Here is a 24,534-nt window from a genome sequence, read left to right as displayed (position 1 = left end):
TCTCAGGGCATACCACTCTAGGGCTGTCCTGTGTAGGGCCCAGAGTTGGAATGAATGATCCTGATGGGTCCCTTTCAACTCAGCAGATTCTGTGATCTTATGTATAAGACTAGTCTTAGGAGTTTCTCTATTAACAAAATATAAGAATTGTTGACATCAGTTTTCCAAGATTTGAAAACTTGTTGCAGTATATGCTTGTCAATTAAAAATCTTCTACTTACACCAGTAGTGTCAGAGAGAGGACATATGACATCACAGTGGACATATTCTTATTAGTAATCAATGGTTAACCAAGATTTAAAAATCCTGCTATGTAGATTTTTTAAATGACTAGCTATTTATATTATCTTTAATTTTTATAGACAACTTGTGTGACATTGTTTCTAACAATAAAAAAATATTAACTGTAATAAGATTACAGAAGTGTACTTCTTATATACCAAAGTTTTGTTTAATGCAGCTCTAAAAATATGGAATACTTAGGCTGTGTCACAAAACGCAGCTGGGTAGAGGATGAAGTATCAGTTGGTAATGAAAGAAGATAACAAGATCAAAAATTAACTGCGTCTATTTTGGCATGAGATTAAATATTTTCAAATCCCATTCAACTATTTACTAGAGATGTCTCAGCATGCTGTCCCATTAGATCATAGAAATGCCTTACATTTCTACATTGCAAGAAATACACAAATCTACTTTATCTCAGATAGGATACAAAAATCAGTAGGTTTCAGGGATATTTTAAACCCAGTTAGAGAGGACAGTCTTTTCAACAAAATCCCAATATGCAAACTGCAAAAATGTAATACAATAACATGAGAGAAGGTTAAAAATTAGATAATATGGCTTTTAGTTTCCTAGACAACCAGCTGAGAGGAAGAACACATAAAAATCAGAGATTTAAGGTTTCTATTGATTTTCTGGAAAGGACTTTGCTTTCATGGAAGTGGATCTTTATTCTGCATCTTAAGCCTGACATTTCCAGTCCTTTTTCCCCTCCATTTCTTCCCTCTCTTCTATCTCCTCTAGCCTAGCATCTGTTTACTCCATACTGAGACCTGGCCTTTCCTGCTGTGTTTTTCAACTAGGCCCTGCCTGACTGCACATTCAGTGGTCTGAACATTTTTTGGTGCCTCAGCTCCCAGTCTCGCTCTCCCTCTTCCTACAGTCCAATTTTCACCATTTCTTGACACAAGGTCCTTTAGGTAGCCTACCTCCTCTTGTAGAATTCCTGCTGCAGCAAAACCAAATGCCTTATTCTTTCCCCTTGTCTCTGGAAAAGCAAGGACCTCTACTCCTTAGAGACAGGATTGCTATCACTGAGCACTCTCAAGCATCTCAGCAACAGAAACAACTTTTAGGACCAATGGCAAGTAATTTCAATTAGTTGTGTTCTGACTACATATGCCAGGATATTGTCTCTTTTTGTGTCAGTGAAATAGTCTCATTGAATATAACACCTTATGGGTATTTAACTATCTCACCTTGACAGATTTCTACTGAGCACATGTGAAGAGAATTTTTTTAACAGCCCAATTTCAAAGATTTTTCATTGAAGAGAGACAGGAATGTATTAGTCTTATTTGGGCAAAAGGCATGCAATATTTCTGATGCAATATTATTGTTAAAAAAGTTTTAGAAAATACTACAACTGAAATCAAATACTTCCTAAAATAACAAATAAAATCCTGCATGACACAATGGTATTGTTGCTAAACTAACTACTTAAGGGTTGTTAGCAGATGTGAAAGGGAGGAGAGGATCTGCTCAAGTGAAAGTATGCCTGAGTTTTCTTTTACTACCCCTTATTTCTGTAGTAGATCCTGTTTCCTTTAGCACTGTTTTACCAGGAACAAAGGTTCTTGAATGACAGTAGTGTTTATTTCTTGCTGGATCTTTCCTCTATTTGCTGCCGTTTTCCTCTTCCCTCAGCCACTCTGTGTCTGATAGGTTATCAATACAACTAGGAATAATTTTCAACCCTTTTTCTGCATTGTAATTTTTATTTCCTATTACCCCGAAGCCTATTAGTAATATTCCACTAAGAAAGAACTGTGTTGTTGAGGCATGCTGCAGACAACTGAAATATAAGTGCAGCTGTGGGCTCAGTCTAAAAATTAATTTGATGTGACAAGTTCAACATAAAGTCTTTGGGGTTCTTTTTGAATCATGGGGTTTTTTCGTTTTGTTGGTTTCTGTTTGAGTTTTTTTGGTGTAACTGACACAAAATAATAAATAAATAAATAAATGACTATCACCAGAGATTAAATTTTAAGTGCACAATTAATGTGACTGTTCACACTGACTTTCAAAGAGACACGTTCTAGCATCTTAACCTAAACAAGTTTACTTTACAAGGGAGAGATCATGACATAGGTTAAAAAGGGAGGGGAGACACTGCACGTTTGTACTGAGTAGTGTAATGTATAACACATAATTGAGTGAATTCCCTTATCTTTCAATTCAATAAGCACTGTGAGACTGTTGCTTGCAAATATGGTGGATATGTAATGATGCAATAGCTCTGACATTTGCTATAAAACCTCTTGAGTATTATTTCAGTTGGGTGGCGTGGGGGAGAAAAAAGGGAGAAAACAGTCTATTCAAGCTGTCTTAAATCCAGGGAGAATGCATTTGTTTAAAAAAAAACAGGTGATATCTACAGTGAACTGGATTCTTCTACTGATGTATACAACAACTCTTGTTTAAACTCAGATGCTTTGGAAAAACAAAGCTGGCAACCAATTCTTCAGAAACTATACATTTCCAGTTTACGTCTGGCCAAGGGACTGGACACTCCTTTCTTTACCTTAAGATATCAGAACTGCTGATCTTATTTAAGTATGACTTACATATTAGAAGAAAAATAAAGACCAAACTGAAAGACTCACATCCATTTAGTCATATATCTCAGTCATATAATCTTGAAATTGTATACATTGAAAGTTTTAAATATTATGCAAATACTAATAAATAAGACTATGTCATGAAAGAGTTAATTCTTCCTGATCAAAACTTTTTATGTTGGTTTTTTTTTGTAGTTTATATGAAAAAGTAAAAAAATCAACTTATGGGGTTGCTTACAATTACAATTTACTTTACCATATTATTTGTATAAGAGTAGACTGATTTTTTCACTATAAAACAAGTCTTACAGTGCTCATTAATGTATTTTTAAGACTCCAAAGGAAGCTCATTATTCTTTACTACTGTGCCAGATAATTCAAAACTAAAAACAACCTTAGTTTTTAATCTTAAAACTAAGTCAGATTTATATATATAATAATTGCACACTAGACTAAAATATATGATTTTTTTTCTAGAAATATATAGTTGTACATAAATGGAAACCAAGAAAGAACTTAAAATCTAATTAGATTGTTTTCATTGAACCTTCACATTAAATCTTTGTGATCAACGTAGTCTCATTATCCCATTAACCTTTTGACTGACTCCCCAGTTAATACAAGTATCATTATATTAATTAGTCATTATCACAGATACAAGTACTGACCATCATGCCTGTGCTTAAGAAGATTATTCTTTAGAAGTACAGATCTAAACTGTGGAAGAGCTGTTCATTTGACCTTTAATCTCAGTGGATTTAACTCCATTTATCCACAACATGCACAGCAAATAATCCTATTGCTTGAAAGGCCTCCTTTTGCTATTTCTTGCTCCCCAAAATATTAACATCCAAAATAATTTAGGAAGGTACCATTCCAGTGCCAGCTTTTGAAATAGCAGTTCTCTGAGGTTTACAGTGGTTTCCAGAAGAAAATCCAATTTCCTGACGGACACTTTATCACCAGAAAAACCTACATTTGTCCTCCTTCACCTCTCTCAAATTACATTTCTTGATTTTCTAGTCTTGCAGAAAACCTTCTTCAACTTGAGTGGAGCTTTGCTTCATTATGCTCTGAACTGAGACAAACATGAAGAATTCTAGTATTTAAACTCCTGCTGTGCACCTCTGGGGAATTATTTACACACTGGGATCAGTAAGGAATGTGTTGATAAGAATACAATTTTGTTAGTAATTTAGGGTAAATCAAACACCATAAAACAGAGGAGAATGTTGGTCAAGAACCCACCAAAGTGTTCAGCTTGCCAATAACTCTGCTATGTCTGCAGAAATTAAAGTATTAATAAACTGCACTTCAGTTTTCTCACTAGTTTAGCCAGTAGTTGCTATCTGGCTTTTTAAATGAGAGAAAATAATTCCAGAAGAAAAATTTGGAGGAAAAGATGTTGATGCCATGTCCCCATTATCTTGGAGACAACACTACACATACAATGTGTTGTGGTTCAGGAGGAGAAGTTGGGAAAAAAAATTAAAATATATGGATAGAGAAATATTATAAGCCAAGTTCCTGGAGAAACATAAAAGCAGAGACAAAATGTTAAGAAAACTGCAAACAAGCTCCAAGTGTCAAAGTAATTTAAAATGTGAACATGTTAACTACAGAAAAGGGGGAAAAGGCTATTAAAAGAAGAATGAATCATATTAAAAGTCAAAATAATCTTGAAAGCTGTATTTCATATGTAAATACATGAAAGACAAGAATAAAAGAAAATATTTCAGCATCCTTGGATGAGATGTTAAAGTCAGCCTAATAAGGGTTTATGCAACTGATTAATAGCTAACAAAACAAAGAATGATGGTAACAGGAGTGGCCAGGAAAGTAGGGCTAGAGTATCAATCAGGAGAGAAAGAGCCTCTTGATGCAAAGTAAATTTGGAGAAGATTGAGGTCAAACATTATTCTGGATAGGATTAAACAGCAACATGGAATGACAAACACTGGTAGTTTACAGCAGACAGGGAGTCAAAGATAAATATGAATCAAAATAACATGAAAGCACTCAAAGAAAAAAAGATACATTAAACCTCAATGATGATAAAGCAGACCCTTCATCAATGGAAAAGAACTCCTTAAAATCATTTAGGAAATAAATTGCTTATAGGACAGGGAACATCAGCTCTAAAGAAGGTAAAGGCCTGTCTTCAGGGTACCATTAACAAAGCAGTTCTGTTTTGTCCAAGTACAGAGTTCAATGAAGTGTTACCTGGAACTTGAACAGATGTAGGAAAATGTAAACATCAAGTTTTCCAACCCAGGTGCCTCAAGTTAATCTACTAAAATCATAGTTAGATTTCCATATCATAAATGTGAATTTAGAAGCCTACATCAATTGCAAAATCTTCAGGGAAGTGCAAAGAATTCTACTAATCTTATATACAACAAAACATTCTTAACACTAGAAATTACACATTTATTTTTCTCACCATGTTCTCCAGGTTACTAAATTAACACTAAAACCTACTATATATGTGTGTATATGTATATATATACCACTTACTGTTCTGCATAACATTACAGGTGCAAAGCAAGTCCTCTGGACTATCTCTACACCTTTTCACAGTTATTGTTCTATGGAAGCAATAAATTAAATTTATTGTATTTCTTTACTTTTAAAGTTATTTGAAAGAGAGCAATGAAGAAAAGCTTATATACCTTTTTCTCTTTAGATGTAAAACAGTACAAAAAAAAAGTAGATTAGAAACAACACATCTGCTCAAAAAAATCCTTATGACTTGATAATTAGAACATTTTTCCTTACCAGTCACTTGGAGAATATGAGTTTGATAGAGCTTATCATACCCATCAGCATAGCAGGTGTAATTTCCCATATGAGTTGTGGTAACCTTAGTGATGTACAAGGACCCATCATCTCCAAAATCCTACCAGGAAAGATTAAAAACAAGGTTATCATAATTAAGCCCACATCTCTGCAGTAATTATGCTCATCATCTCTGCAACAAAGCTGTGATGCAAATATCAGACATCACACATCACAAATATTAAACCAGAATATCTGACAGTAATCTGAAATTCAAATATTATACTTGTGAATGGTGGAGCTGTTTAATTTTGCTACCTATATTGTGACTGTAAAAGAAAATACAGCTTGTATTTTAACAACTAGTTAAACTTGGCAAAAATGATACGTTTATTTAGCTATGACAGTTATTTGCAGAAGAAAAGCTGTTGAAGATTGCATCTGACCAGAGTGAAAAACTAAACCTATGCGAAAAATAACAAGTTAAATGACATCCTGTGGAAGTGTTGCCATCCTTTGTAAGGGGCAGACGTTAAAAAAAAAGATCCTTGTTTTTCTTCCATTTTTCTCATTAGATTGAGTGATACATTACAGAAGCACTGTTGCTGTAAACTGATTTCAGGGATCTGGGACTCCGTAGAGAGAATGTTTGGCAGCAAGACCGAGGCAAAGGAGGCTTTCAGTACATCGTCTTTACTTCTTTTGGCACTGGGTCCCATGCCAGCTCAGCAAAAGGTCCATATTTTCCCTGTCTTTCTTTTGCTGCTGATATAGTCCTGAAAATCTGTAGACCTTCATATCTCTGACCAGATGAAATGCTGGGATGGCTTAATCTTTCCTTATCTGCACATTCAGATGGAGTCTCCAGGTTTTTCCTGAGTCCCCTGTCGTTCCTTACAGATTTTTTGGTTTTTATTTCAATTCTGTCAAGAGCTCCTTGTTCATTAATACAGACTTTTGGCTGCTTTTGATTTACTGTTCATTGTGAAAGCCTGTTCTTGAGCATAGAAGAGGTTCATCCTTGAAAATCAACCATCTCTCTTAGACTCCTTTTGTTTTCAGCATGATCTCTGATGGAATTCTTCCAAGCACATCCTTGAACAGGCTCAAGGTTGAAGTCCAAGGTTGTGTGGCTTTTTGCCCTGCTCTCTCTCCTCTTAGGCTCCTTGACTCTGCCATCTTATGGTCACTGCAGCCAAGGTTGTCCTCACCTTTATATCCCAAACCAGTTCTTCCTTATTTGTTTCTTCACAAACTTTCTAACCTTCCCCATGAAGTCCTCAAATCCATGAAGACTTTATCAAAAGCTTGCAAAACCAAAAACTTCATCCACAATACCTCAGTCACAAAGTCTGTAAATTGCATAGTAAAAGAACTTTGATAAAAAATTTATGTGCTGCCTTATTCTTACTTTCTGTCCTTTGGATCTTAAAGATGACGAAATACTGGGCTACATTAACTTCTGGTTCATTATGACTATTCTTGCATGATATCACCTTCAACTTTCTCAACTTCTTGAGATTCTTTTTTTTTTCAGTTCTCACTTTTTTGTTCTTACTCAGAGAACGTAATCTCAATGCTTTTATGCGCATATTTCATTCATGACAACTTTCACAATAACATCTTGAGTCTTTTTGTAGACTGAAATTTAAACATGAAAACTGAAATCTCTAAGAAAATCCATTTAATTTCTCAGTTTTCTTTCTTTAATATACTCAAAATATTATTCAGAAAACATATGTCTCACTGTATTTCTTCATCCAAATATGTGTGGGCAACTAAATTTTACATTGTGCAACTCTGTGCTTCCAATCATTCTGCTTGTTGCTCCTTGGGAGAAGAAAACAACTCACCTAAACCAGTAGCTGGTAATACTATCAATAACTTGACTTTCTCAAGATAACTATAGGTTTCTACATCAGCACTTTGGTTACACAGAAAATATTTCTACCAAATCTTCAATATATTATTACATGTTACCACTGCAAAGATCAAAAAAAGGACCCTCTTTATGACTTCATTTTCAACTTTGATGATGCAAACCAATACCACTGGATTTCCCTTCAGAATAAGCCACCAGACTAAATTATAAAAACTTTCCTATTGGATGTTTTGATCTTTACCTCTTTCTAAAATACATGAAGCAGAAGATCAATTTACTTTTTCTCTCTCACTAGCTGAACACATGCTTTCAAAGTGTTCCTCTTCCACAGAATTATTAGTGGAAGATGAAAGAACAGCTATTCAAAAGAGCCACACTACAGGTACTTACATTTTATCTGGAAAATGCATATTGTTATTGCCACCTAGATTTTTTTTGCCTAATCTCTGCCAAAGGTATTTGTAAACAAAACAGGGCATAGGATGGAGTGTATAAAAATTCAGCTGCTACAATGCAATATGTAGACTAGTTTACTTTCACATTCCTTAAGCTAAATTATTAGGTATTGCTTTCAAGCATACTTACCTCTTTCAGCTCTTAAACTTATTGTGGCATATGATATCTTTTGGTACCACAGCTATTTTCTAAGCAAATGAGTTTCTGTGTTATGATTTCTCCCTCCTTTTTCATAGAAACCATGGATGAAACACTCCTGTGGTTATTTTATATTCATATTTCAATAGAACTCACACATGATGACACTCAACGAGTGTTAGAATTTTATGGATAGTATGTTTTGTTGGTAGTGGTGTGTTTTGTCTGGTTGTTTGGGTTTCTTTATAACTACAAAATAAATGTCCCTAGCTTATTGTTATACTGAGTTCAATGTTTGCTTTGTTAATTAAAGCAAACTACTCAATACAAAGTGAACTTAATGTTGTAAGCAGCATTTCAAAAGGGATGATGAAGTAGAAATAGGGCTACTTGACACTGCATGTTGACAAGTATTTAGTGACTAACTCACAAGCTAAGTAAAAAAACCCTGTATCTATACCGACACAAACATCTTTGAAACAGAGCCTTCAAACGTCAATAGCAAAAAAATACAGAAATTTTTTTTTACATTTTGGAAAATTATTTTATGACAGTAAAAAAAAAATTGCTACATGCTCAATTTTTGTTCTCCTACTGTTCCAACAGAAATGGCAAGGTACTTCTAAAATTACATTGAGAATCTCTGATTATTTTAGTCATACTTGAAAAGACAGAATTGAACAATTATCTTAACAATGATTCCACTACAATTCTGTTCTCCTGAAGAACTTTACATTTTACAAATCATGATATGAATATGTATAATGAGCATATAATATATGCTCATTATGAATAATGAGCAAATAATGTGGAAAAAGACTTTAATTTGATAGTGAATCTCTGCTTTGCTCTCTTACTGTTTATAAAACAGAAACCAAAGGTGATTTTTGGTTTTGGATCAGCAATAATTTCCTTGGAGTTTATAACCTGTTTTCATACCCTAATACTTTGCATATGAGAGAATTTAGGACCTTTTTCCAGCAGTTCTTCATTAACAGAAAGGTTATTCCTAGCTTTCTCAACACAGAAGAACATATGATGAAACACACTGCTTGAATTTATTCATCTTCATAGAAGCTAGGAGTGGTTTTGGTTTGGTTTGTGGCATTTTGATTTTTTGCTTGTTTTTTTGTTTTTCCTCTTTTTTTTTTTTTTTTTTTTTTTTTTTCCCAGCACTTTTTGCCCATATGTTGTTTTCCTAAGTAATTGTTTTTGGGGTTTTTTTGGCTATGTATAAATAATTAACAACAACAACAAAAAAAGTACATAGGCTATGTGAACTGAAGATGTGAATTCTTACTTACATTATCATCAAACAGAAAAAAAATAGTTTACTTTATCCTTAGTGAACATGAAATATTATGAATTCATAGCTTTTCACATTACCTTTATTTCTATTTGCAATCTTTAACAAATCCACAAAAAGGAAAAATTATGTTGTTTGGATTCTTTTTTATTGATGGTTATTGGAGTTATAATAGTTCAATTACAATGATAACACACGCTGGGTAGGGGCACTTCTTTTTTAAAGGAAAAACTTGATTTTTTTTAATGGGGAAAGGCAAAAAAACCCACATCATCTGTCTCTGAGCTGATCAGGTAGATAATCTGAAGCTAAGAATTAATATTTTATATTGCTTTGCTAGGGGAAGGCTGTATCAATAATTGTAACCAAATAGACATTTTCAGAACAGCTGTGTGCTTGTAAAACACAACCAGTATACATCTTCCTCTTTATTTCTTGTACATACCTCCAAGCTTTCTGCATTTTATTTCAGTCAACTCATGAAAAGACCAGTAATACTAATGTCAAGTTCTTGCTCATATTTTACTTATTTTTCAGTATCTCTAACTTCCTTTATTACAAGGACACAGAGGATAGATAGCCTTTTGAAGGTTAACTGGAAACATTTTTAAAAATAATTATTTTTGTACGGTTCGTTTGCCAGATAAACTCAGCTCAGGCTTTTCATGCTAATGTCAATGTTACAACTCCTATTTTCCAAGTAATCAGTTTCTCTGTTCACACTGGCAAAGCAATGCAACTCTGCATTTTGCTATTGACTGTCACAAAGAAATTATATTCCACAAAGAAATATGAAAAAAATTGCATTTGGCAGAAATCATTTTTTTTTTTTAGTTTTCCTTCTAGATTAAGAGGGAAAACCAAACATAAATTTCATAAACATAAATTTTGCATACCTTCTCTCAATCTCAAATTTTACAGCTGCAGTAAGAACAAATCATGAATGTAGTGTAAGTCTACTGGTTGAAGAATCAGACTGACAGAAAATTACGAATCATGCCAAAGCTTAAAGAAGGAAACTACAGTCTAACATAAGCACTAGTATAGGAGTAGAAAGTGACAAAATCGTAAAACAAACTCTGTTCTCAAGAATATAGAGGCACCAATTTGTGACTATTCATGTAGGCTAGTTTTAGTCAAAGGAAATGAATCTTCCTAAGCTTCTTTTGCAGTCATTTGAGAAAGCTCAGAGTAGGAAAATCCTTTTATGGGCTCGTTCAGTGGATCTGTCACTGCTCACTGTTTTAGCTCCCACCCACCTCTCTCTGCTTACCATGAAAACAAACTTCCTAGCTACAGTTAGATATTTCAAGCACTTCACTGGTTCCTCTTTTCTTGACACTGGGAGAACAGAAAGAAAAAAAGCAAATAATGACTGAATTTTACAAAGCCTGTGTCTCATTACTGTGAAATAGCTTTACTGGCCTAACTTACTGATGACTGGGTAAAGCGGCGATCATCTGCTGAGTAATTCAGAGCATCTAACTAAATCTCCAATGCTAAGAAAGTCTTCATGCATACCTTCCAAAGCTTGGATCACAAACGGTCTACACAGAGGTCACGCATTATTCTCACTTCCTAAAATAAGACTTTGTTATGCATGAGCCCAGGCCAGCAGTTGAATTAAGCAGGATTTGGCTGTATTCAGCAAATCTGAGAAAAATATTATTTCTCTGACTATAAATGAACACTGTATATAAGAACACTGTACCTGTTTAAATAATTAATTATATATATATGATTTTCCCTTTATTCTCTGGGATACCATAAGGACTGTAATTTCACTTCATGAGGAAATACTAACAGCTAATAAATGGTAATATCTATGATTCTACAGAAAACATGCAACTGTTTTGTGCTTTTCAAAAAATACCAGTTGATTAAAAATTGGTTTTGCTATTTTGAAATCAAATATTGCTCAGACCGCCCAAGAACCTGAAGAGGGATGACACAGCAAAGTGATATGAAACACCTCAGTGCTAGATCACCAGTGAGAATGATGACTTCATTTCATATGTAGATGTGTAAAGAGAATTTGGAATTTTTTCTTGTTTATGACAGACACTAGACGTAAGTGAGAGCTTTGCCAAAGTACTAGAGTTCTTGAGGCTAGCCATAAAACATCACTAACCTTTTACTTCCCCAAAAACTCTGTAATTTTACGCTATCTTGTGATGAATTGGCAATAAGGACTGCTAATTTATTTAGGCATTCAAGATCTCCAACTGAGTAGATGCAGTATATTTTAAATGGAAAATTCAGCATGCTCTGATACAGCTGTCTTTTTTTATTGCTTTGTGTTACAGAGAGATCTTTAGAACAACTCGTATACCATTTAACTTTTACTCATTTTTAACACAACAAATTGTTATATAATCAGATTTAATTGGATAAACCTATTTGGCATTAATTTCTCATATATTTTTCAAGTTAAACTCATAACCAATGAGTTTACCACAGTTTATTATCATTCCCCTAACTGTTCTATTTTTTTTTTAATTAGCTTTAATTGTGGATGTATTTATTATTACACTCCAAGCTAGTTCTGCAAAGAGAAACTAGTTTTGCACAGTGCAATTTGCTTGGATCATATTCCAAAGTGTATCTAAGTGTTAGGAGGGCCAAGAGAAGCAGAAGTGCTGATGCAATTTACCCACTAAGGTGACTCAGTTTGGAGTCAGATTTGTGGAATGAGCTTTTAGCAAGCACGTCCCCATTTCTATCTTCCATCTTTAAATACATTTTATTTGCAGAAATAATGCAAAGAAATCACTGAATAGTCCCTAAATTTTTCAGATTCTAAAAAATCACACTGTATAATCACACTGTGCTAAGATTTTACCTGTTTTAAAATGCTTATATTTTATATATATATATATACACATACACACTTATTTTACAAACTATTTCGTTTTAAATTTACAAAGTATATGGGAATTTTTGATCTTCCTATTCTACAAAACACCATATTTCAGTTTCAGTTGCATGAGTCCAACCCCCTTTTCTTATATTGAAAGTAATTCATATCTTTTTTTCCTGAACTGCACTCATCTTAAAATGAAATAACTAATTTTATTCAATAGAAGTAAATTTGTCCAGATGTTCCATTAAAAACTCAAGAGAATCTGAAAAAAAGAAGAAAACAAAACCAAGCAACCCTTAAATTTTCATATTACTCAGATTTTCATTCAATTATTATCTAGTCCATCCCATGTATTTATGAATTATCCAGGAGTGAGACAGACAAGTGGGCAGAGTGTCTTCAAGGTTTATGCAATTTACAAAAGCCCTGTGGGATAAATTTTGAGTTGTCACAAACTCCTTTATGTACATGTGATAAAGCAGTAAACAAACAACAAAATATCTTTTCAAACATCTTGCAGACAAAACTACCTAAACCAAAAAAGAAGGATATTGGTTGGGTTTCCCCTAAAATGTGGCAGTTGGAGACAATATATCAGGGAGGTGGCTCGGAAAAGTAAAAGAATACACTTAGCACCTGAAAATGATTTAAAAATCAGAATGATTCCTTTTGGCCCATTCTTAGCATACAACAGGGGAAAAATGCATATTATAATTAATATAAAGTTTTCTCAAGTTGATCTCTCACTTTAAATGCAGAATTAATGTATGATCTAAAGACAACAGCAGAAAGAAAACAGGGCCAGTCACACATTACTTGGAATACTAGTACAATATCACTTGTTTCAGTTTGTTATCGAGTATGTCACGTAAGAAATAGGCACATAAATGCTTTGAATGATTTTGGATGTAATTCCTATACAAAACATTTTTTTCAACTATACATCTGATTATATACAACAAAGTGAATGGCATCCATTCCTTGTCAGCTTTTTCTCTTTTCTTATAAAATCAAAATATTGGCAGTTTGAATGCCAGCACAGCAGCTTCACTTAAGGGCTCAGACAAGATTAACACACTCAATAATTCTGAAATATTCTTCTCAGAGCCTTTTAAATAAACACCAAACTCCAGTCACTTGAACTAAGCACTCAGTATGAACTGGAGTACTAAAAACAGATGCTGAATTTATACTAATAAAATATTGAAAGCCAAGACAATTTACATTTAATACTAATCTTGGTTATCTAAGCACCACACACACTCTGCCTTTGCTCAAACCACTAATACAACAATCCATGTCCATCCGTCTAATTCTTTATCACAAGAAATCTTTACTGGCAAGATTGATTCCTTGATATCAATGAAAGAAAAGACACTTCAAGGTCATGGGCAGCAAACTTTTACTGTAAGCACAGAAACTATTTATGCAGGAGAAATTCTTTGGGTTTTGTTTCGGAGTTAGGTTTTCTGTTTCTTTTGTTTTCCATTTCTACAGAAATGAATAGTGATACTTTTTAGTATCATCTTTGTATCAACCCTATGGTTCTGGCTTCTGGTCAGGTTAACTGTAAGTCACTGGAAGAACATGTAACCCGCTGGTATAAAACAAGAAAAATTACAGTGTTCAGAAAGTTTTCGGTAAAAAATTAAAAGTTTTTCAGCATATAGTGGCACTGAAAAACATATTTTCTAGAACTGCATCAAGTATGACTTCTGTTCTTTTACTGATATGACATCAAGATGTTATGATAAGCCTACAGGTATCACATATTTTTATGGTTGTTCATACACAAAGACAATAACATAATGGTGAACTAGCAAAATCTCATTACTTTTTACATATTATTATCAATAAGATATTTCTGTTTCTTCTTTCTGTTACATAACTTTCTGTTACATCTAGTCTGTATTCCAGTCATAAAATGAGATTGGAAAGTCCCTATTTCAAAAGGGTTTGTGAATGTTCATAATAAATATTTTCTGTATGCCATTAACAAATAAATCTTGCTGATATTTAGACACTTTGCTATTATTAAATGCTGATATTTCTTATACAAAGAAAGTTTACAATATCCTGTTACTTGCAGGTGAACTGTGAGTTATTTAAAAGCAAAGTACCAAATTGAGGTCCATGTGTTTCTCATGCATTACAACAGTTCTAAAAAAATTAACACAACACTTTCAATTTCACCATTTAAAAATAAGACTACACACTCCAGCTAAATTAAACTCTTATATAAAAATTTATATGTAAATTAGAGTATCACAGTGAGTCATGACCACATTCCTGTGTTCTCTTTAAATCAACAGGTTCCTCTTCTGTGAGAGATCCATTACTTCAATTTTACTACTGCTCTGCCAATCACAATAAGCAGTTTTCTTCTGCTGCAACAATAGCTAATTCTTTGTTAACATACTTCAAGTTTCTACAAGATGCACCAAAATAATTTTACTTCTTAGTACACCATTATTTGTCTCCTGTAAATAATTTTTGGGTTTTAATACTGCTTTCTGTAATGGGCCCAACATTTTTTAAAAAGTTAAAGTCCTTTACAAAACATGAAGCTGTATACATGTATTTTCTTTTTTCACCCTTGTTCTTTGCCTTTATTTTAAACAATGAGAGAGCAATATTCATTAGAAAGATTCTGTACTACTGTCATCATATAAAACTGTATTACTGAAATACCATAATATGATTCTTTTCTTGTATACACTACAATATTACTTTGGAAGACTGAAATGTACAAAAGTTCTTTTTCTCTAGGTAACCCTTGGTTTTAATTCTATTTTATTCCAATTCTAACTCTATCATTTGATGTTGCCAACTAATCATAGAATCCATGTCAGAAATAAGGTCTCTATTAATACAGAGGGGTGGGAGAAAAGAAAGCTTTTTCTTCTCTGCCTTCCTTTTGACACATTAATTGTTCAATAATCACAGGTTAAACTTCAAAGCCTTTTTCATGAATGAATTTCTTGTCTGATGTTAAAACTAATGTATATCATGTTAAAAACATGAAAGCAAAAAAGGATTTCAGTCATTTTTTATTAACAATATGTTACTATAGTAGGAACTTCACAGAGTTCATAGCAATTGCCAAATTGCTGCACAAAATTTTAAATATCTTGTAAAAAAAAGTCGTATGGCATTGATGTTTAACTGTGCCAGAGCACAGCAATTCTATTTGATTTCTCATTAAGACAAACAGGTCTGTAAGGACAGACTTTTGCCTAGAAGGAGCACAAATTCTATGAAGAAAAACATAGTCTCCTCACAGTTAAGTAACAGAATGATTTGAAATAAAATGCTTTAAAAAATGGACACACAAAACTGCTTTTAAACCAGGCAAGATTACATACATCAGATGAGAGTGGTAAGACTGTTTTCTTTTACTAAGGTACTCTGAAATTTATTTTATATATTAAAAAAAAAATCTTCAAGACTTCAATTAAGTATCTATATGCAAATGCTTATAATTTGAAAACATTACTATATTTCCCTCAGAAAGCTCTAGAAGAAACATATTCATCAGCAAAACCAAAACATATTTAGCAGGTATTTTTGAGTACCTGTAGAGAATCCAGTCTCTTCTATTTCACTTTACCCATAAAAGTATAATGAAGAATTCATATTCAGTGATACTCTGTAAACTCACCTGAATTTTCCTTACTCGAGGACAATTTTTATACCAAACCAAATTAAATATAATTTAGAAGCACTACTTCAACTTCCCTACTTCTGGTTGCAGTTTTAAGCCAGGCATACATGAAAAGAGAATCAGATGGACATCATTGATAGTTCTGTTTGCTAAATTATCCTAAATTAGGAAACCCTTATTTATCTCTCCTTTTGAACAAATCAATGAAAACACTCTGCCATGGATACAAAGGCTCTCGTATACACCCAAGAAGAAAAGGTTCCGAATGTATACTTTTGAAAAGGAAGCTCTACGTTATAAATATAGTAATGTAAGAACAGTACAAAAATGAAAAAGAAAGGAAGAAAGTATATACATAGATGAAGGTGTTAAAATTAACAGGTGAAAGAGAAATCAGTCTGAGCTAAAGTAGATCTAATTTGATTTAGATATGAATGGATACATGGTGTCAGGTATACGAGTAGATAGATCACTGGCCAGTTTGATTCAGAGAAATCTTAAAGATCATCATTTGAAAATCACGGCAGATACATCCTCTTCTGTTGTTATATAGTCAGAGTTCACAAACTGACCCAACTTGGTCTAGATAAACAATTTGCTTCATGTTCACTTTTGCAAGCAGTGGTACCAATTATTTTCAGGTGGGTAGCAATTTTCTTTCTGAGTCAGTACTAAGTAAATGCCTTTGCACACTTCTGCAGTATTTTTTAAAAAATATATTATTAAGATTGAAAATATATAAATGACAGTTGAGCCAAGTTCCCAATAGGCAATTATGTCCTACCTATCCTAATTTTTCCTCCTGGGATGCTTGTGATGGTGGGCCAGAGAGGGTTTCTCTCTGTTTTTTTTTAATCTAAGCAATTGCACCTCTCTGTTCAATGAAACAGACTCCTGGATATCAAAGCATTTTTATTGCTGGTGATATACCCCTCCTATTTAACGTACTACAACAATGATTGGAAAGTCAGGACTGTGAGCCACAGGAGGCCATTATTAACAAAGCATCTTTCTCATGCTCTTAAGGAGTGACCTTTACTGCTAGATGTAGTGTAGTTCGGATTGCTCTTTCAAAACTTCTAAAACAATAACCTGAAAAGCTCAGTATTCTTTTTGTGTGAAACCCTTTCACATAATTCTTCGGAAAGCTGTGAAAAGCACTATGTCTACTAGGATAGCAAAACTACTGCAAAATGACCTGGGAGAAGTTGGAGAAATAAATATGTAACTAGTAATAAAATGATTCAGAAATTATGCTGTTTTTCACCCAGTTGATGGATGTATACAGCAGAAGATGTGAGAAGAGTAAGTCTATAACTGTACATAAAAATCAAACTGCAATTTTTTGATGAACTAATCAGAAATTAATAGCACAAAATGAATTTGCTACTAACAGAAATACTGAATGCAGACATAACCAACATCTTTTTATAGATAAACAGAGAAGAACAGAGAAAATGGTGAATTTGAACCGAAAGAAAATCTTGAGGAAGAAAGATATTATGACAGTGAAGAAAAGATGCTTAAAAAGTTCTAGAAGTCATATCATAACACAAAATATAAAATAGCTTTCCACTAATTTTAAAATGCAGAGAAGATGGGCAAGAGTAAAAAAAAAAAGTATGATAAAAGTTCTGGTGTCTTAAAAAAAAAAGGAGTAGGCGTTACTCCTAAATGCAAGCCCCAAATGTAGACACCTGGATGTACAGCTATCCTGCAGCACCCAGATTAGTTTCAGAATGTTCCTAGCAGAGCATGCTGGTCTAAGGTGCAGGATAGTACTCCTATCCATTTGCACAAATCCACCTTTCATTATTCATTATCGGGAAAGACATGGCAGAAAATAAATTCTCCTGAAAAAAGATGGGAATTATTCAGTAATGATTATTATACAGTGGGGAAAAATACAGCTTTGGGACTTAAAATATTTTTTGCCCCTTCTATAGTTATCACACAACACCTTGGAAAATATTACATGGCAGGTACATGCCCTCAAGTAAAGGAGCCAAGTATCCATTCCTAGAGCTGAACTTGCAAAAACAGCAAATGTCAAAAACTGCTTTACAGTATCAGTTGGCATTAGATACATTATTATGAAAGGAACAAGGCATACGTGGAACGTTAAATCTTACTGAAACTGAGTGTTGTATCACACTCACAATGCGACACCATCGACTGAAGAAGCCCAAGCCAAAATTAAAAAAATCACCGATCAAATATCAGAGCTTTTCCAATCACTCCAAACCCAAGGCTAGCTTCCTGGCTGATGTCCTTATTCTAATCCTTGTGACTCCGGGGGGGGCGGCAGCAATGGCTATAATGAAAATCTGATTGATGACTGCAACTGGAGTTACAGTAATTTGTAATAGTTGGAATCTATTGTACACTGTATAAGTGCTTGTGTCATTTTCCTACTGTTTTTGTCTTTTATCCTGTCTTGGGTTGAAAAATTTAACCAAAAATGTGTATTCTATTTTCATCTGTTGAAACTGGTTGGGAGATATTGTTCTTTATCTCTTGTAACTTGTAAGGGGTGGAAAGAGGGCAGGTGCCTTCTGTTAATGGGACACCTGATAACACCAGATAAGGCAGCGCCTCCTTATCTCTTCCTCCACCCATCCTCCTCCGAGGGACATCACCTGTGAATGGGCCATTTAAGGCCTCTCACAGGACTGATAACATCACCTTATTCCAGTGTGAGATGCTCCACACAGTGGGGAGGAGCCAACCATTCCCTACCCAGATAAAATGGGGACACAGGGACCCCAGATCAGCCGGTTTTTCCACTGAGTTCTCAGAGGAAGACCGGACCCATCTCACCAGCACTGGACCCTTTTTTTCTGCAGGATCATCTCTACGTCACAGAACAACATCTGTTACTCCAAGAAGACTTATTTGGACTGCTTCCAATACCCTGACAACAGGGTGTCAGGTTGTATCTCTGACTCTGTCAGGATTTTCCAGGACTTTTGTTTGTTTGCTTGTTTGTTTTTTGCACTACTGCATTTGTATTTTTTTTAATATTCCTAGTAAACAACTATTATTCCTATTCCCCGATTTTTGCCTGAAAGCTCCTAATTGCAAAACTGTAAGAATTTAGAGGGAGGGTTTTTTTACATTCTCAATTCCAAGGGAAACTCCAGTTTTCCCTGACAGATACCTGTCTTTATAAACCAAGACATATCCTCTGACTTTTCTACAAACACATTACTCCATGGACAGCCCCTGAAATGAAAAAAAAGATCTCAGGAAGACATTGTTTGAGCTACAGGGAGATGTGAGACTTACAGACCACAATTGCCTCAAATATTGTCAAGGCCACAGAAATGACTTGCCACAAGGTAAGTAACCACTGTATGAACTTGAGATAAGCACGTAAGACAGAAATTGGCAGCAGAAAGGTGCTTATTCCAGGCCTAGAGGAGCTGAAATTTGGTTAACACATCCTGGTTAATGCATTCGGACAAAAATTCCCACTACGGCAAACTGTGGGAAAGGAAACAGCTGCTTATACACATGCCACCCTAAGTTATGGGAAAATCTGGTTCCACCCATGGATACCCACAAACTGGACTGTATAAAAGTGGCATCTCCAGAATGACAACTGAGAAGGCCAGGTTGAAGAAGGACCAATGGGACTCCTCTGGATCTACAATGTGGTGATTATTTTCTTCTTGATCTCTCTCTCCATCACTCCCACCCTGCTCTTTCCTCTTTCTTTCTTTCTGTCTCTGTACCTCATATTTACTGTTAAACAAATTCCATACTACTGATTTTGGCACCTAAATTCAGGCAGAGGCATCTCTCAGCAATTAGATCATAACAAGTGACTAGAAAAGAAACAAACAAAACTGGTATTCAACTCATGAAATACAAAAGGAAAGATAACAATGCATCCTACTTAAAAAAAAAAAACTGTAAAAGATGAAGGGCAATTCAGTATAGATAAAAACGGAAACATGCTGACTTTGATGAGTCAGTGTTAATCAAATCCAACCACCTCATCAGAAAAATCAGTAGAAAACACCAGAAAGAGATGTAACGTGTTTAAGCATACACGTTAAGCATACGTATAAGGAAAACCAGCAACTAGGCTTTTAAAGTGAACCTCATATACAATGAAGGTACACATATACAACTTCATATGTATACCATGGTTGTAACATACAAATTACCACATAGAAGATAATACACTGAAATGGCTGCACTGCAATTTACTAATTAAAGCTCCAAATAAGCTGATCAGGATCCAGATTCTGTTTTGAATAAGACTCACAGCTTTTTGCCTATGACACTGTATTTGTTCATTGCTGGACTGTGAGTTACTGTCTTCCAAAAAGGATGAGGTTAGGAGCATCACCTCTGAAGGGAGGTAGGTTCAGAGGGCTCCCTTCATGTCACACTTTCCCTCACACAAGCAATAAGATGGCCCATGGCAACACCTCAGGGAGGAGGAAAGCTTCCTCAGGAATAAAACAAGAGCATGCAGAGCTTGCTGCAGCAAATCAGAAAGTTAGTGCACTGACTGCAAGCAAGTATTCCCTCTTTTAGGACTTTTGATAATAAAGAAATGTACATGAACTTGGAATATTTTTTGTCAAGGTTTAGGAATGGTGTTCCTTAATGTTCATACTGAAACCATGTGGAGTTTGATCATGCCCTCCCCCTGCCCCCTCCACAACAGGCTGGAGAGGAGAATTGGAGGAACAAGAGGGAAATGTCATGGGTTGAGGTAAGAGCAATGTGCTGGAAATAGCAATGAAATAAGACAACAAACAGTAACAGCAACAATACTAATGACAGATTATACAAGAAGAAGTGAACAACTCATATATGATTGCTCACCTGCCCCCACAGAAACCCACAAAACACCTGACTGTTCCCTTTGCCATGCTACTCCATATGAAAGGGAGCCCTTCCCCCATTCCCAAAAAATGATGTGAAGTGGTAGAATACCACTGTCTGTGGTCTGTGTCCTAGACATGCTCCCTGTTGGCTACAGCAAAAATTTAACATGTCGAGCCAGAACCAGGACACTATGCAGTTTTGACTATTAATCCTCACTTTAAATATAAGTCCTTAAGACTTAAATATAAGTCCTCTAGTTCATACCCTAACTTAAAAAAAAAAAAAAAAGTTACTTTTAAGAGTTGTTTTATGTGATTTGGGAAAAAGATTGAAGAATATTTCCCTAACATTTATGGTTCATCTGGGATTCTGTCAGAAGTACAAACAAACATGCACACACATACAAACATTTTTCTCAGACAGGGCATTCATATTTTCAACCATTGTATTAAAGTCGTAACTGTTCTGTAATCAGAACAATTCAAAAATGCATACAGAGATGCTTGTGTGTAGGTCCATACTATCCCATGGGAGAAAACAATGTGGAAAGGAATAATTCATGAGGCTCTCCTGAGATTTTTCTTCAGAATAATGAAAGGGAGAACACAGAATGAGAAGCTAGAAGAAAAAGAAAAGGTCAGATGACTGGAGTCCTTTCTAGGAAAGGTGCATAATGTTTAGGACAATCTGGAAACCTTTCTGTAACTGGTTTCTCATCAGAACTGTACAGAATGGAAGGCATCACGTTCTTTAGAGAATGTTAGCTTTTATTGGCATTCTCCATTACAGTCTTTTGGGTTGCGTTTTTCTTGGTGGATGAGGGGCAAATATATCAAGAAGAAAATGCCAACTACCACCAAAAAAGGGTCAGCTTTAATGTGCAAATTAATTTTGACAAGATAAACAAATGAGAAATTTTGAGAAAAAGGTAACCTATTCATAAATTCAAAAATCCCAAAATGGAAATATTACATGCTTTCCATGAAGGTAACCTAGAGAAAGATATTATGACCTTTTAATAAAAGGAAAAAAGTTGAACTATAAGGTTTTGAAAAGTTACTGTTAAACTTTGCATGTGAACAAACCATCTCTCACATGTATAAGAAAGAACTTGAAGGTAAAGCTGGAATGAAATATCAGAAAAACAATAAAGTAAAATAAGTTATGTTGACTTTAAAAAGTGAATGAATTAACACTAAAAAAGTAATATGTGTTGCATTTGGGAAATACATCTGCTATTTTTCATACATGGGTAATAATATCTCTAACAAACTGCAGGTTAGAAAAAAACAAGAGGAGAGTGGAAAGGCAAATATTAAATTTAAGATGCAGGATAACAGCAAGGAAAAAAAAGCCCTTCTATATGTGTTTTGAAATATTAAAATGCCCTGTGATATCAGTTCTATAGTGAGTCACAGCACAATTATATTACAATTCAGGTAAAATTTGCAGAGGCATATAATTTTTCACAATTTCACTCAGAGGGGTGCTAATTATCCCTGCCTCCAATCAGTTTCAGTAAGAGAAAGATTAGTAGCAAGATGCAGTACTTCTACAAATAGTAGTTATAAGTACCATAAGAAGAGTTGAGGAGTACTAAGGACTTTTAAAATTATCTGCTGGATACTATCAGTAATGTTATTAACACACACTTCATAGAACATTTTTAAATACACTATTTAAATATAAATTTCTATTATCATCCTTTGAAAGTCAACAGTATTTCTTAACATTTCTTTAAAATGTCTTAGAATATACAAGACATTAGTCATCAAGATTAATTTTTAACCATTCCACAGCTGACAGCATTTGAGATATATCTGTACACTTTCAGTTGAGAAGTTGAATATTTAAAAAAAAAGAAATTGAACTATTAATTTCAGTTTTGACCTGGATTCCTTTCCTTTTTATTGCATCCCTCCATTTGACAAAATACTAGGACATTACATTGTTCTGATTTTGTCCCTCCTCAAAGCAAATAGTGAGGAATAGTGAGAAATATTAATTTCTATATGAAATTAATTCATATAGAGAACTGGACAGTACAAAAGTTTAATTTCTAAGTATGAGCACTTTCTATGATTTACAAAATCACATTTTCCCTACTGCTTAGTCTGACTAGTTTCCTATACATTTGTTGACTTCCAGTTATGTTGATCTTCGATCCATTTTAGTGAAAGAAAAACCCAAATCCTTAACTATCTATCTTCCCAGGTCAGTGTTTGCCTTGTAATTTTCAGAAAATTTACTGGTCTTTACACAACATTATTGGTCTTGAGATGCATATATGTGATTCTTGTACAGCTAAAACTAAGTAAATTAAGAATTCTCAGAGTTAGGCAAACATCATTATAGCATAGTAAAACAGAGTACACTGCCTTTAGGACGTCTTACATTATACAAGAAGTATAGAATCTAGAAATAAATAAGAGAGATCAGATCTGTGAAAACAGTGAAAATTAAATTAAACTTTGAAGAAAAGAAGGTCTGGGGATGAATCTAACTCAATGTCTTTCTCTCCATTCTTTTGTTGTTTCCTCTTTCCAGACACCATTAATTCTTTCTTCTTCCCTATTTTACTTTATCTGGAAAGAGAGATTAATATTCCACATATATATATTTGAGCTCTATTAATTTTAGTGCCTCACTTTGTGGATATTGAATCTGACCTTCTCTTTCTGTATTTGAATCATAACTAAATTTTAACATTAAGGGACTAAATTATAACATAATTTTTGTTTATGAACAATGAGGTTCCTGTGGATCCACTTCTCAGATTTGCCCAGGCCCCCTGAGTGGCATCCCATCCTTCTGTTGTGTCAGCTGCACCACTCAGTTTCATGTCATCTGCAAACTTGCTGAGGGTGCACTTGATCCCACTGTCTGTGTCACTGACAGAGATGCTGAGGGGCACTAGGCCAAAGACTGATCCCTGAGGGACACCTCTTGTCACTGGCCTCCACTTAGACACAATGACACAGAGTTGTTGACTATAACCTCTGGCTTCATCCATCTATTCAGCCGTCCGGATGTTGCGTGGAATTGTACTGAAGGCCTTGTAGAGGTCTAGATAGCTGACATCTGTTGGTCCTGTCTTGTCAACCATTGCCATCCCTGGATCATAGAAAGTCATCAGACTGGTCAGGCAATTGGTCAAGTCCTTCAAGATAAACCTGCTCCAATGTAGCTGTTTTGGATTTCTGCTTCACCAAGGAGTACCCTCCGCTCTTCCAGCTTTAGACTTACCTCTGCTGTTTCTTGCTCTTTTTTGTTCTCTAATCTCTCTCTCTCTCCCTGTTTTTTAATGCCCTTTTTTGAATGTTCTTTCAGAGGCGCCATGGGTGTGTCTGAGCCACTGCTCTGCCGATGGTGCCTTGGGACTGGCTGCATACAGCACACCCCCCATCCTTTTCCCTGAGAGGCCACACCTGTGGCCCCTGCTGCCAATTCCTGGGCACCTGCACCCAGCACGAGAACTTTCTCTGCTTGGTTTTATTTGTTTGGGGTTTTGTTTGGCTTTTTTCATATTCAGAATGTACATATCCAGCTTAGAAATCACTTGCTCTTTTCATGTCTGCAAAAAAAGCCAACTGAACCTTTCAGTCTGAAGCTGAGCTGTTAGCTTCATCATTTCTATTCATCATTCCCCTTTTATTTCTGTGTGTACAGATACATTTTCCCTTTCCTATCACCAGCTCATGCCAGCTATTACACTTAGAATTGATTAGCAAGAACTCCAAATAATCCTTTTGA

At 34.7% G+C, this 24,534-nt stretch overlaps 1 protein-coding gene across 1 annotated transcript in view; it reads right to left on the bottom strand.

The window, feature by feature from the left end:
• The window catches only part of FSTL5 (follistatin like 5), a gene marked incomplete at its 5' end in the record, with an annotated part of 198,631 nt that overhangs the window by 64,017 nt on the left and 110,080 nt on the right, over positions 1–24,534 (bottom strand). The window contains one exon of the mRNA XM_063422000.1: positions 5,625–5,745. Coding sequence (XP_063278070.1) covers positions 5,625–5,745 — 121 coding nt within the window. The remainder of the gene's footprint in view (positions 1–5,624; positions 5,746–24,534) is intronic.

The sequence above is a fragment of the Prinia subflava genome, chromosome Z, assembly GCF_021018805.1.
Source record: "Prinia subflava isolate CZ2003 ecotype Zambia chromosome Z, Cam_Psub_1.2, whole genome shotgun sequence".
Taxonomy (NCBI): Eukaryota; Metazoa; Chordata; class Aves; order Passeriformes; family Cisticolidae; genus Prinia; species Prinia subflava.
Note: the sequence above shows the minus strand (reverse complement) of the source record. Positions and strands in the feature narration are given on the sequence as shown.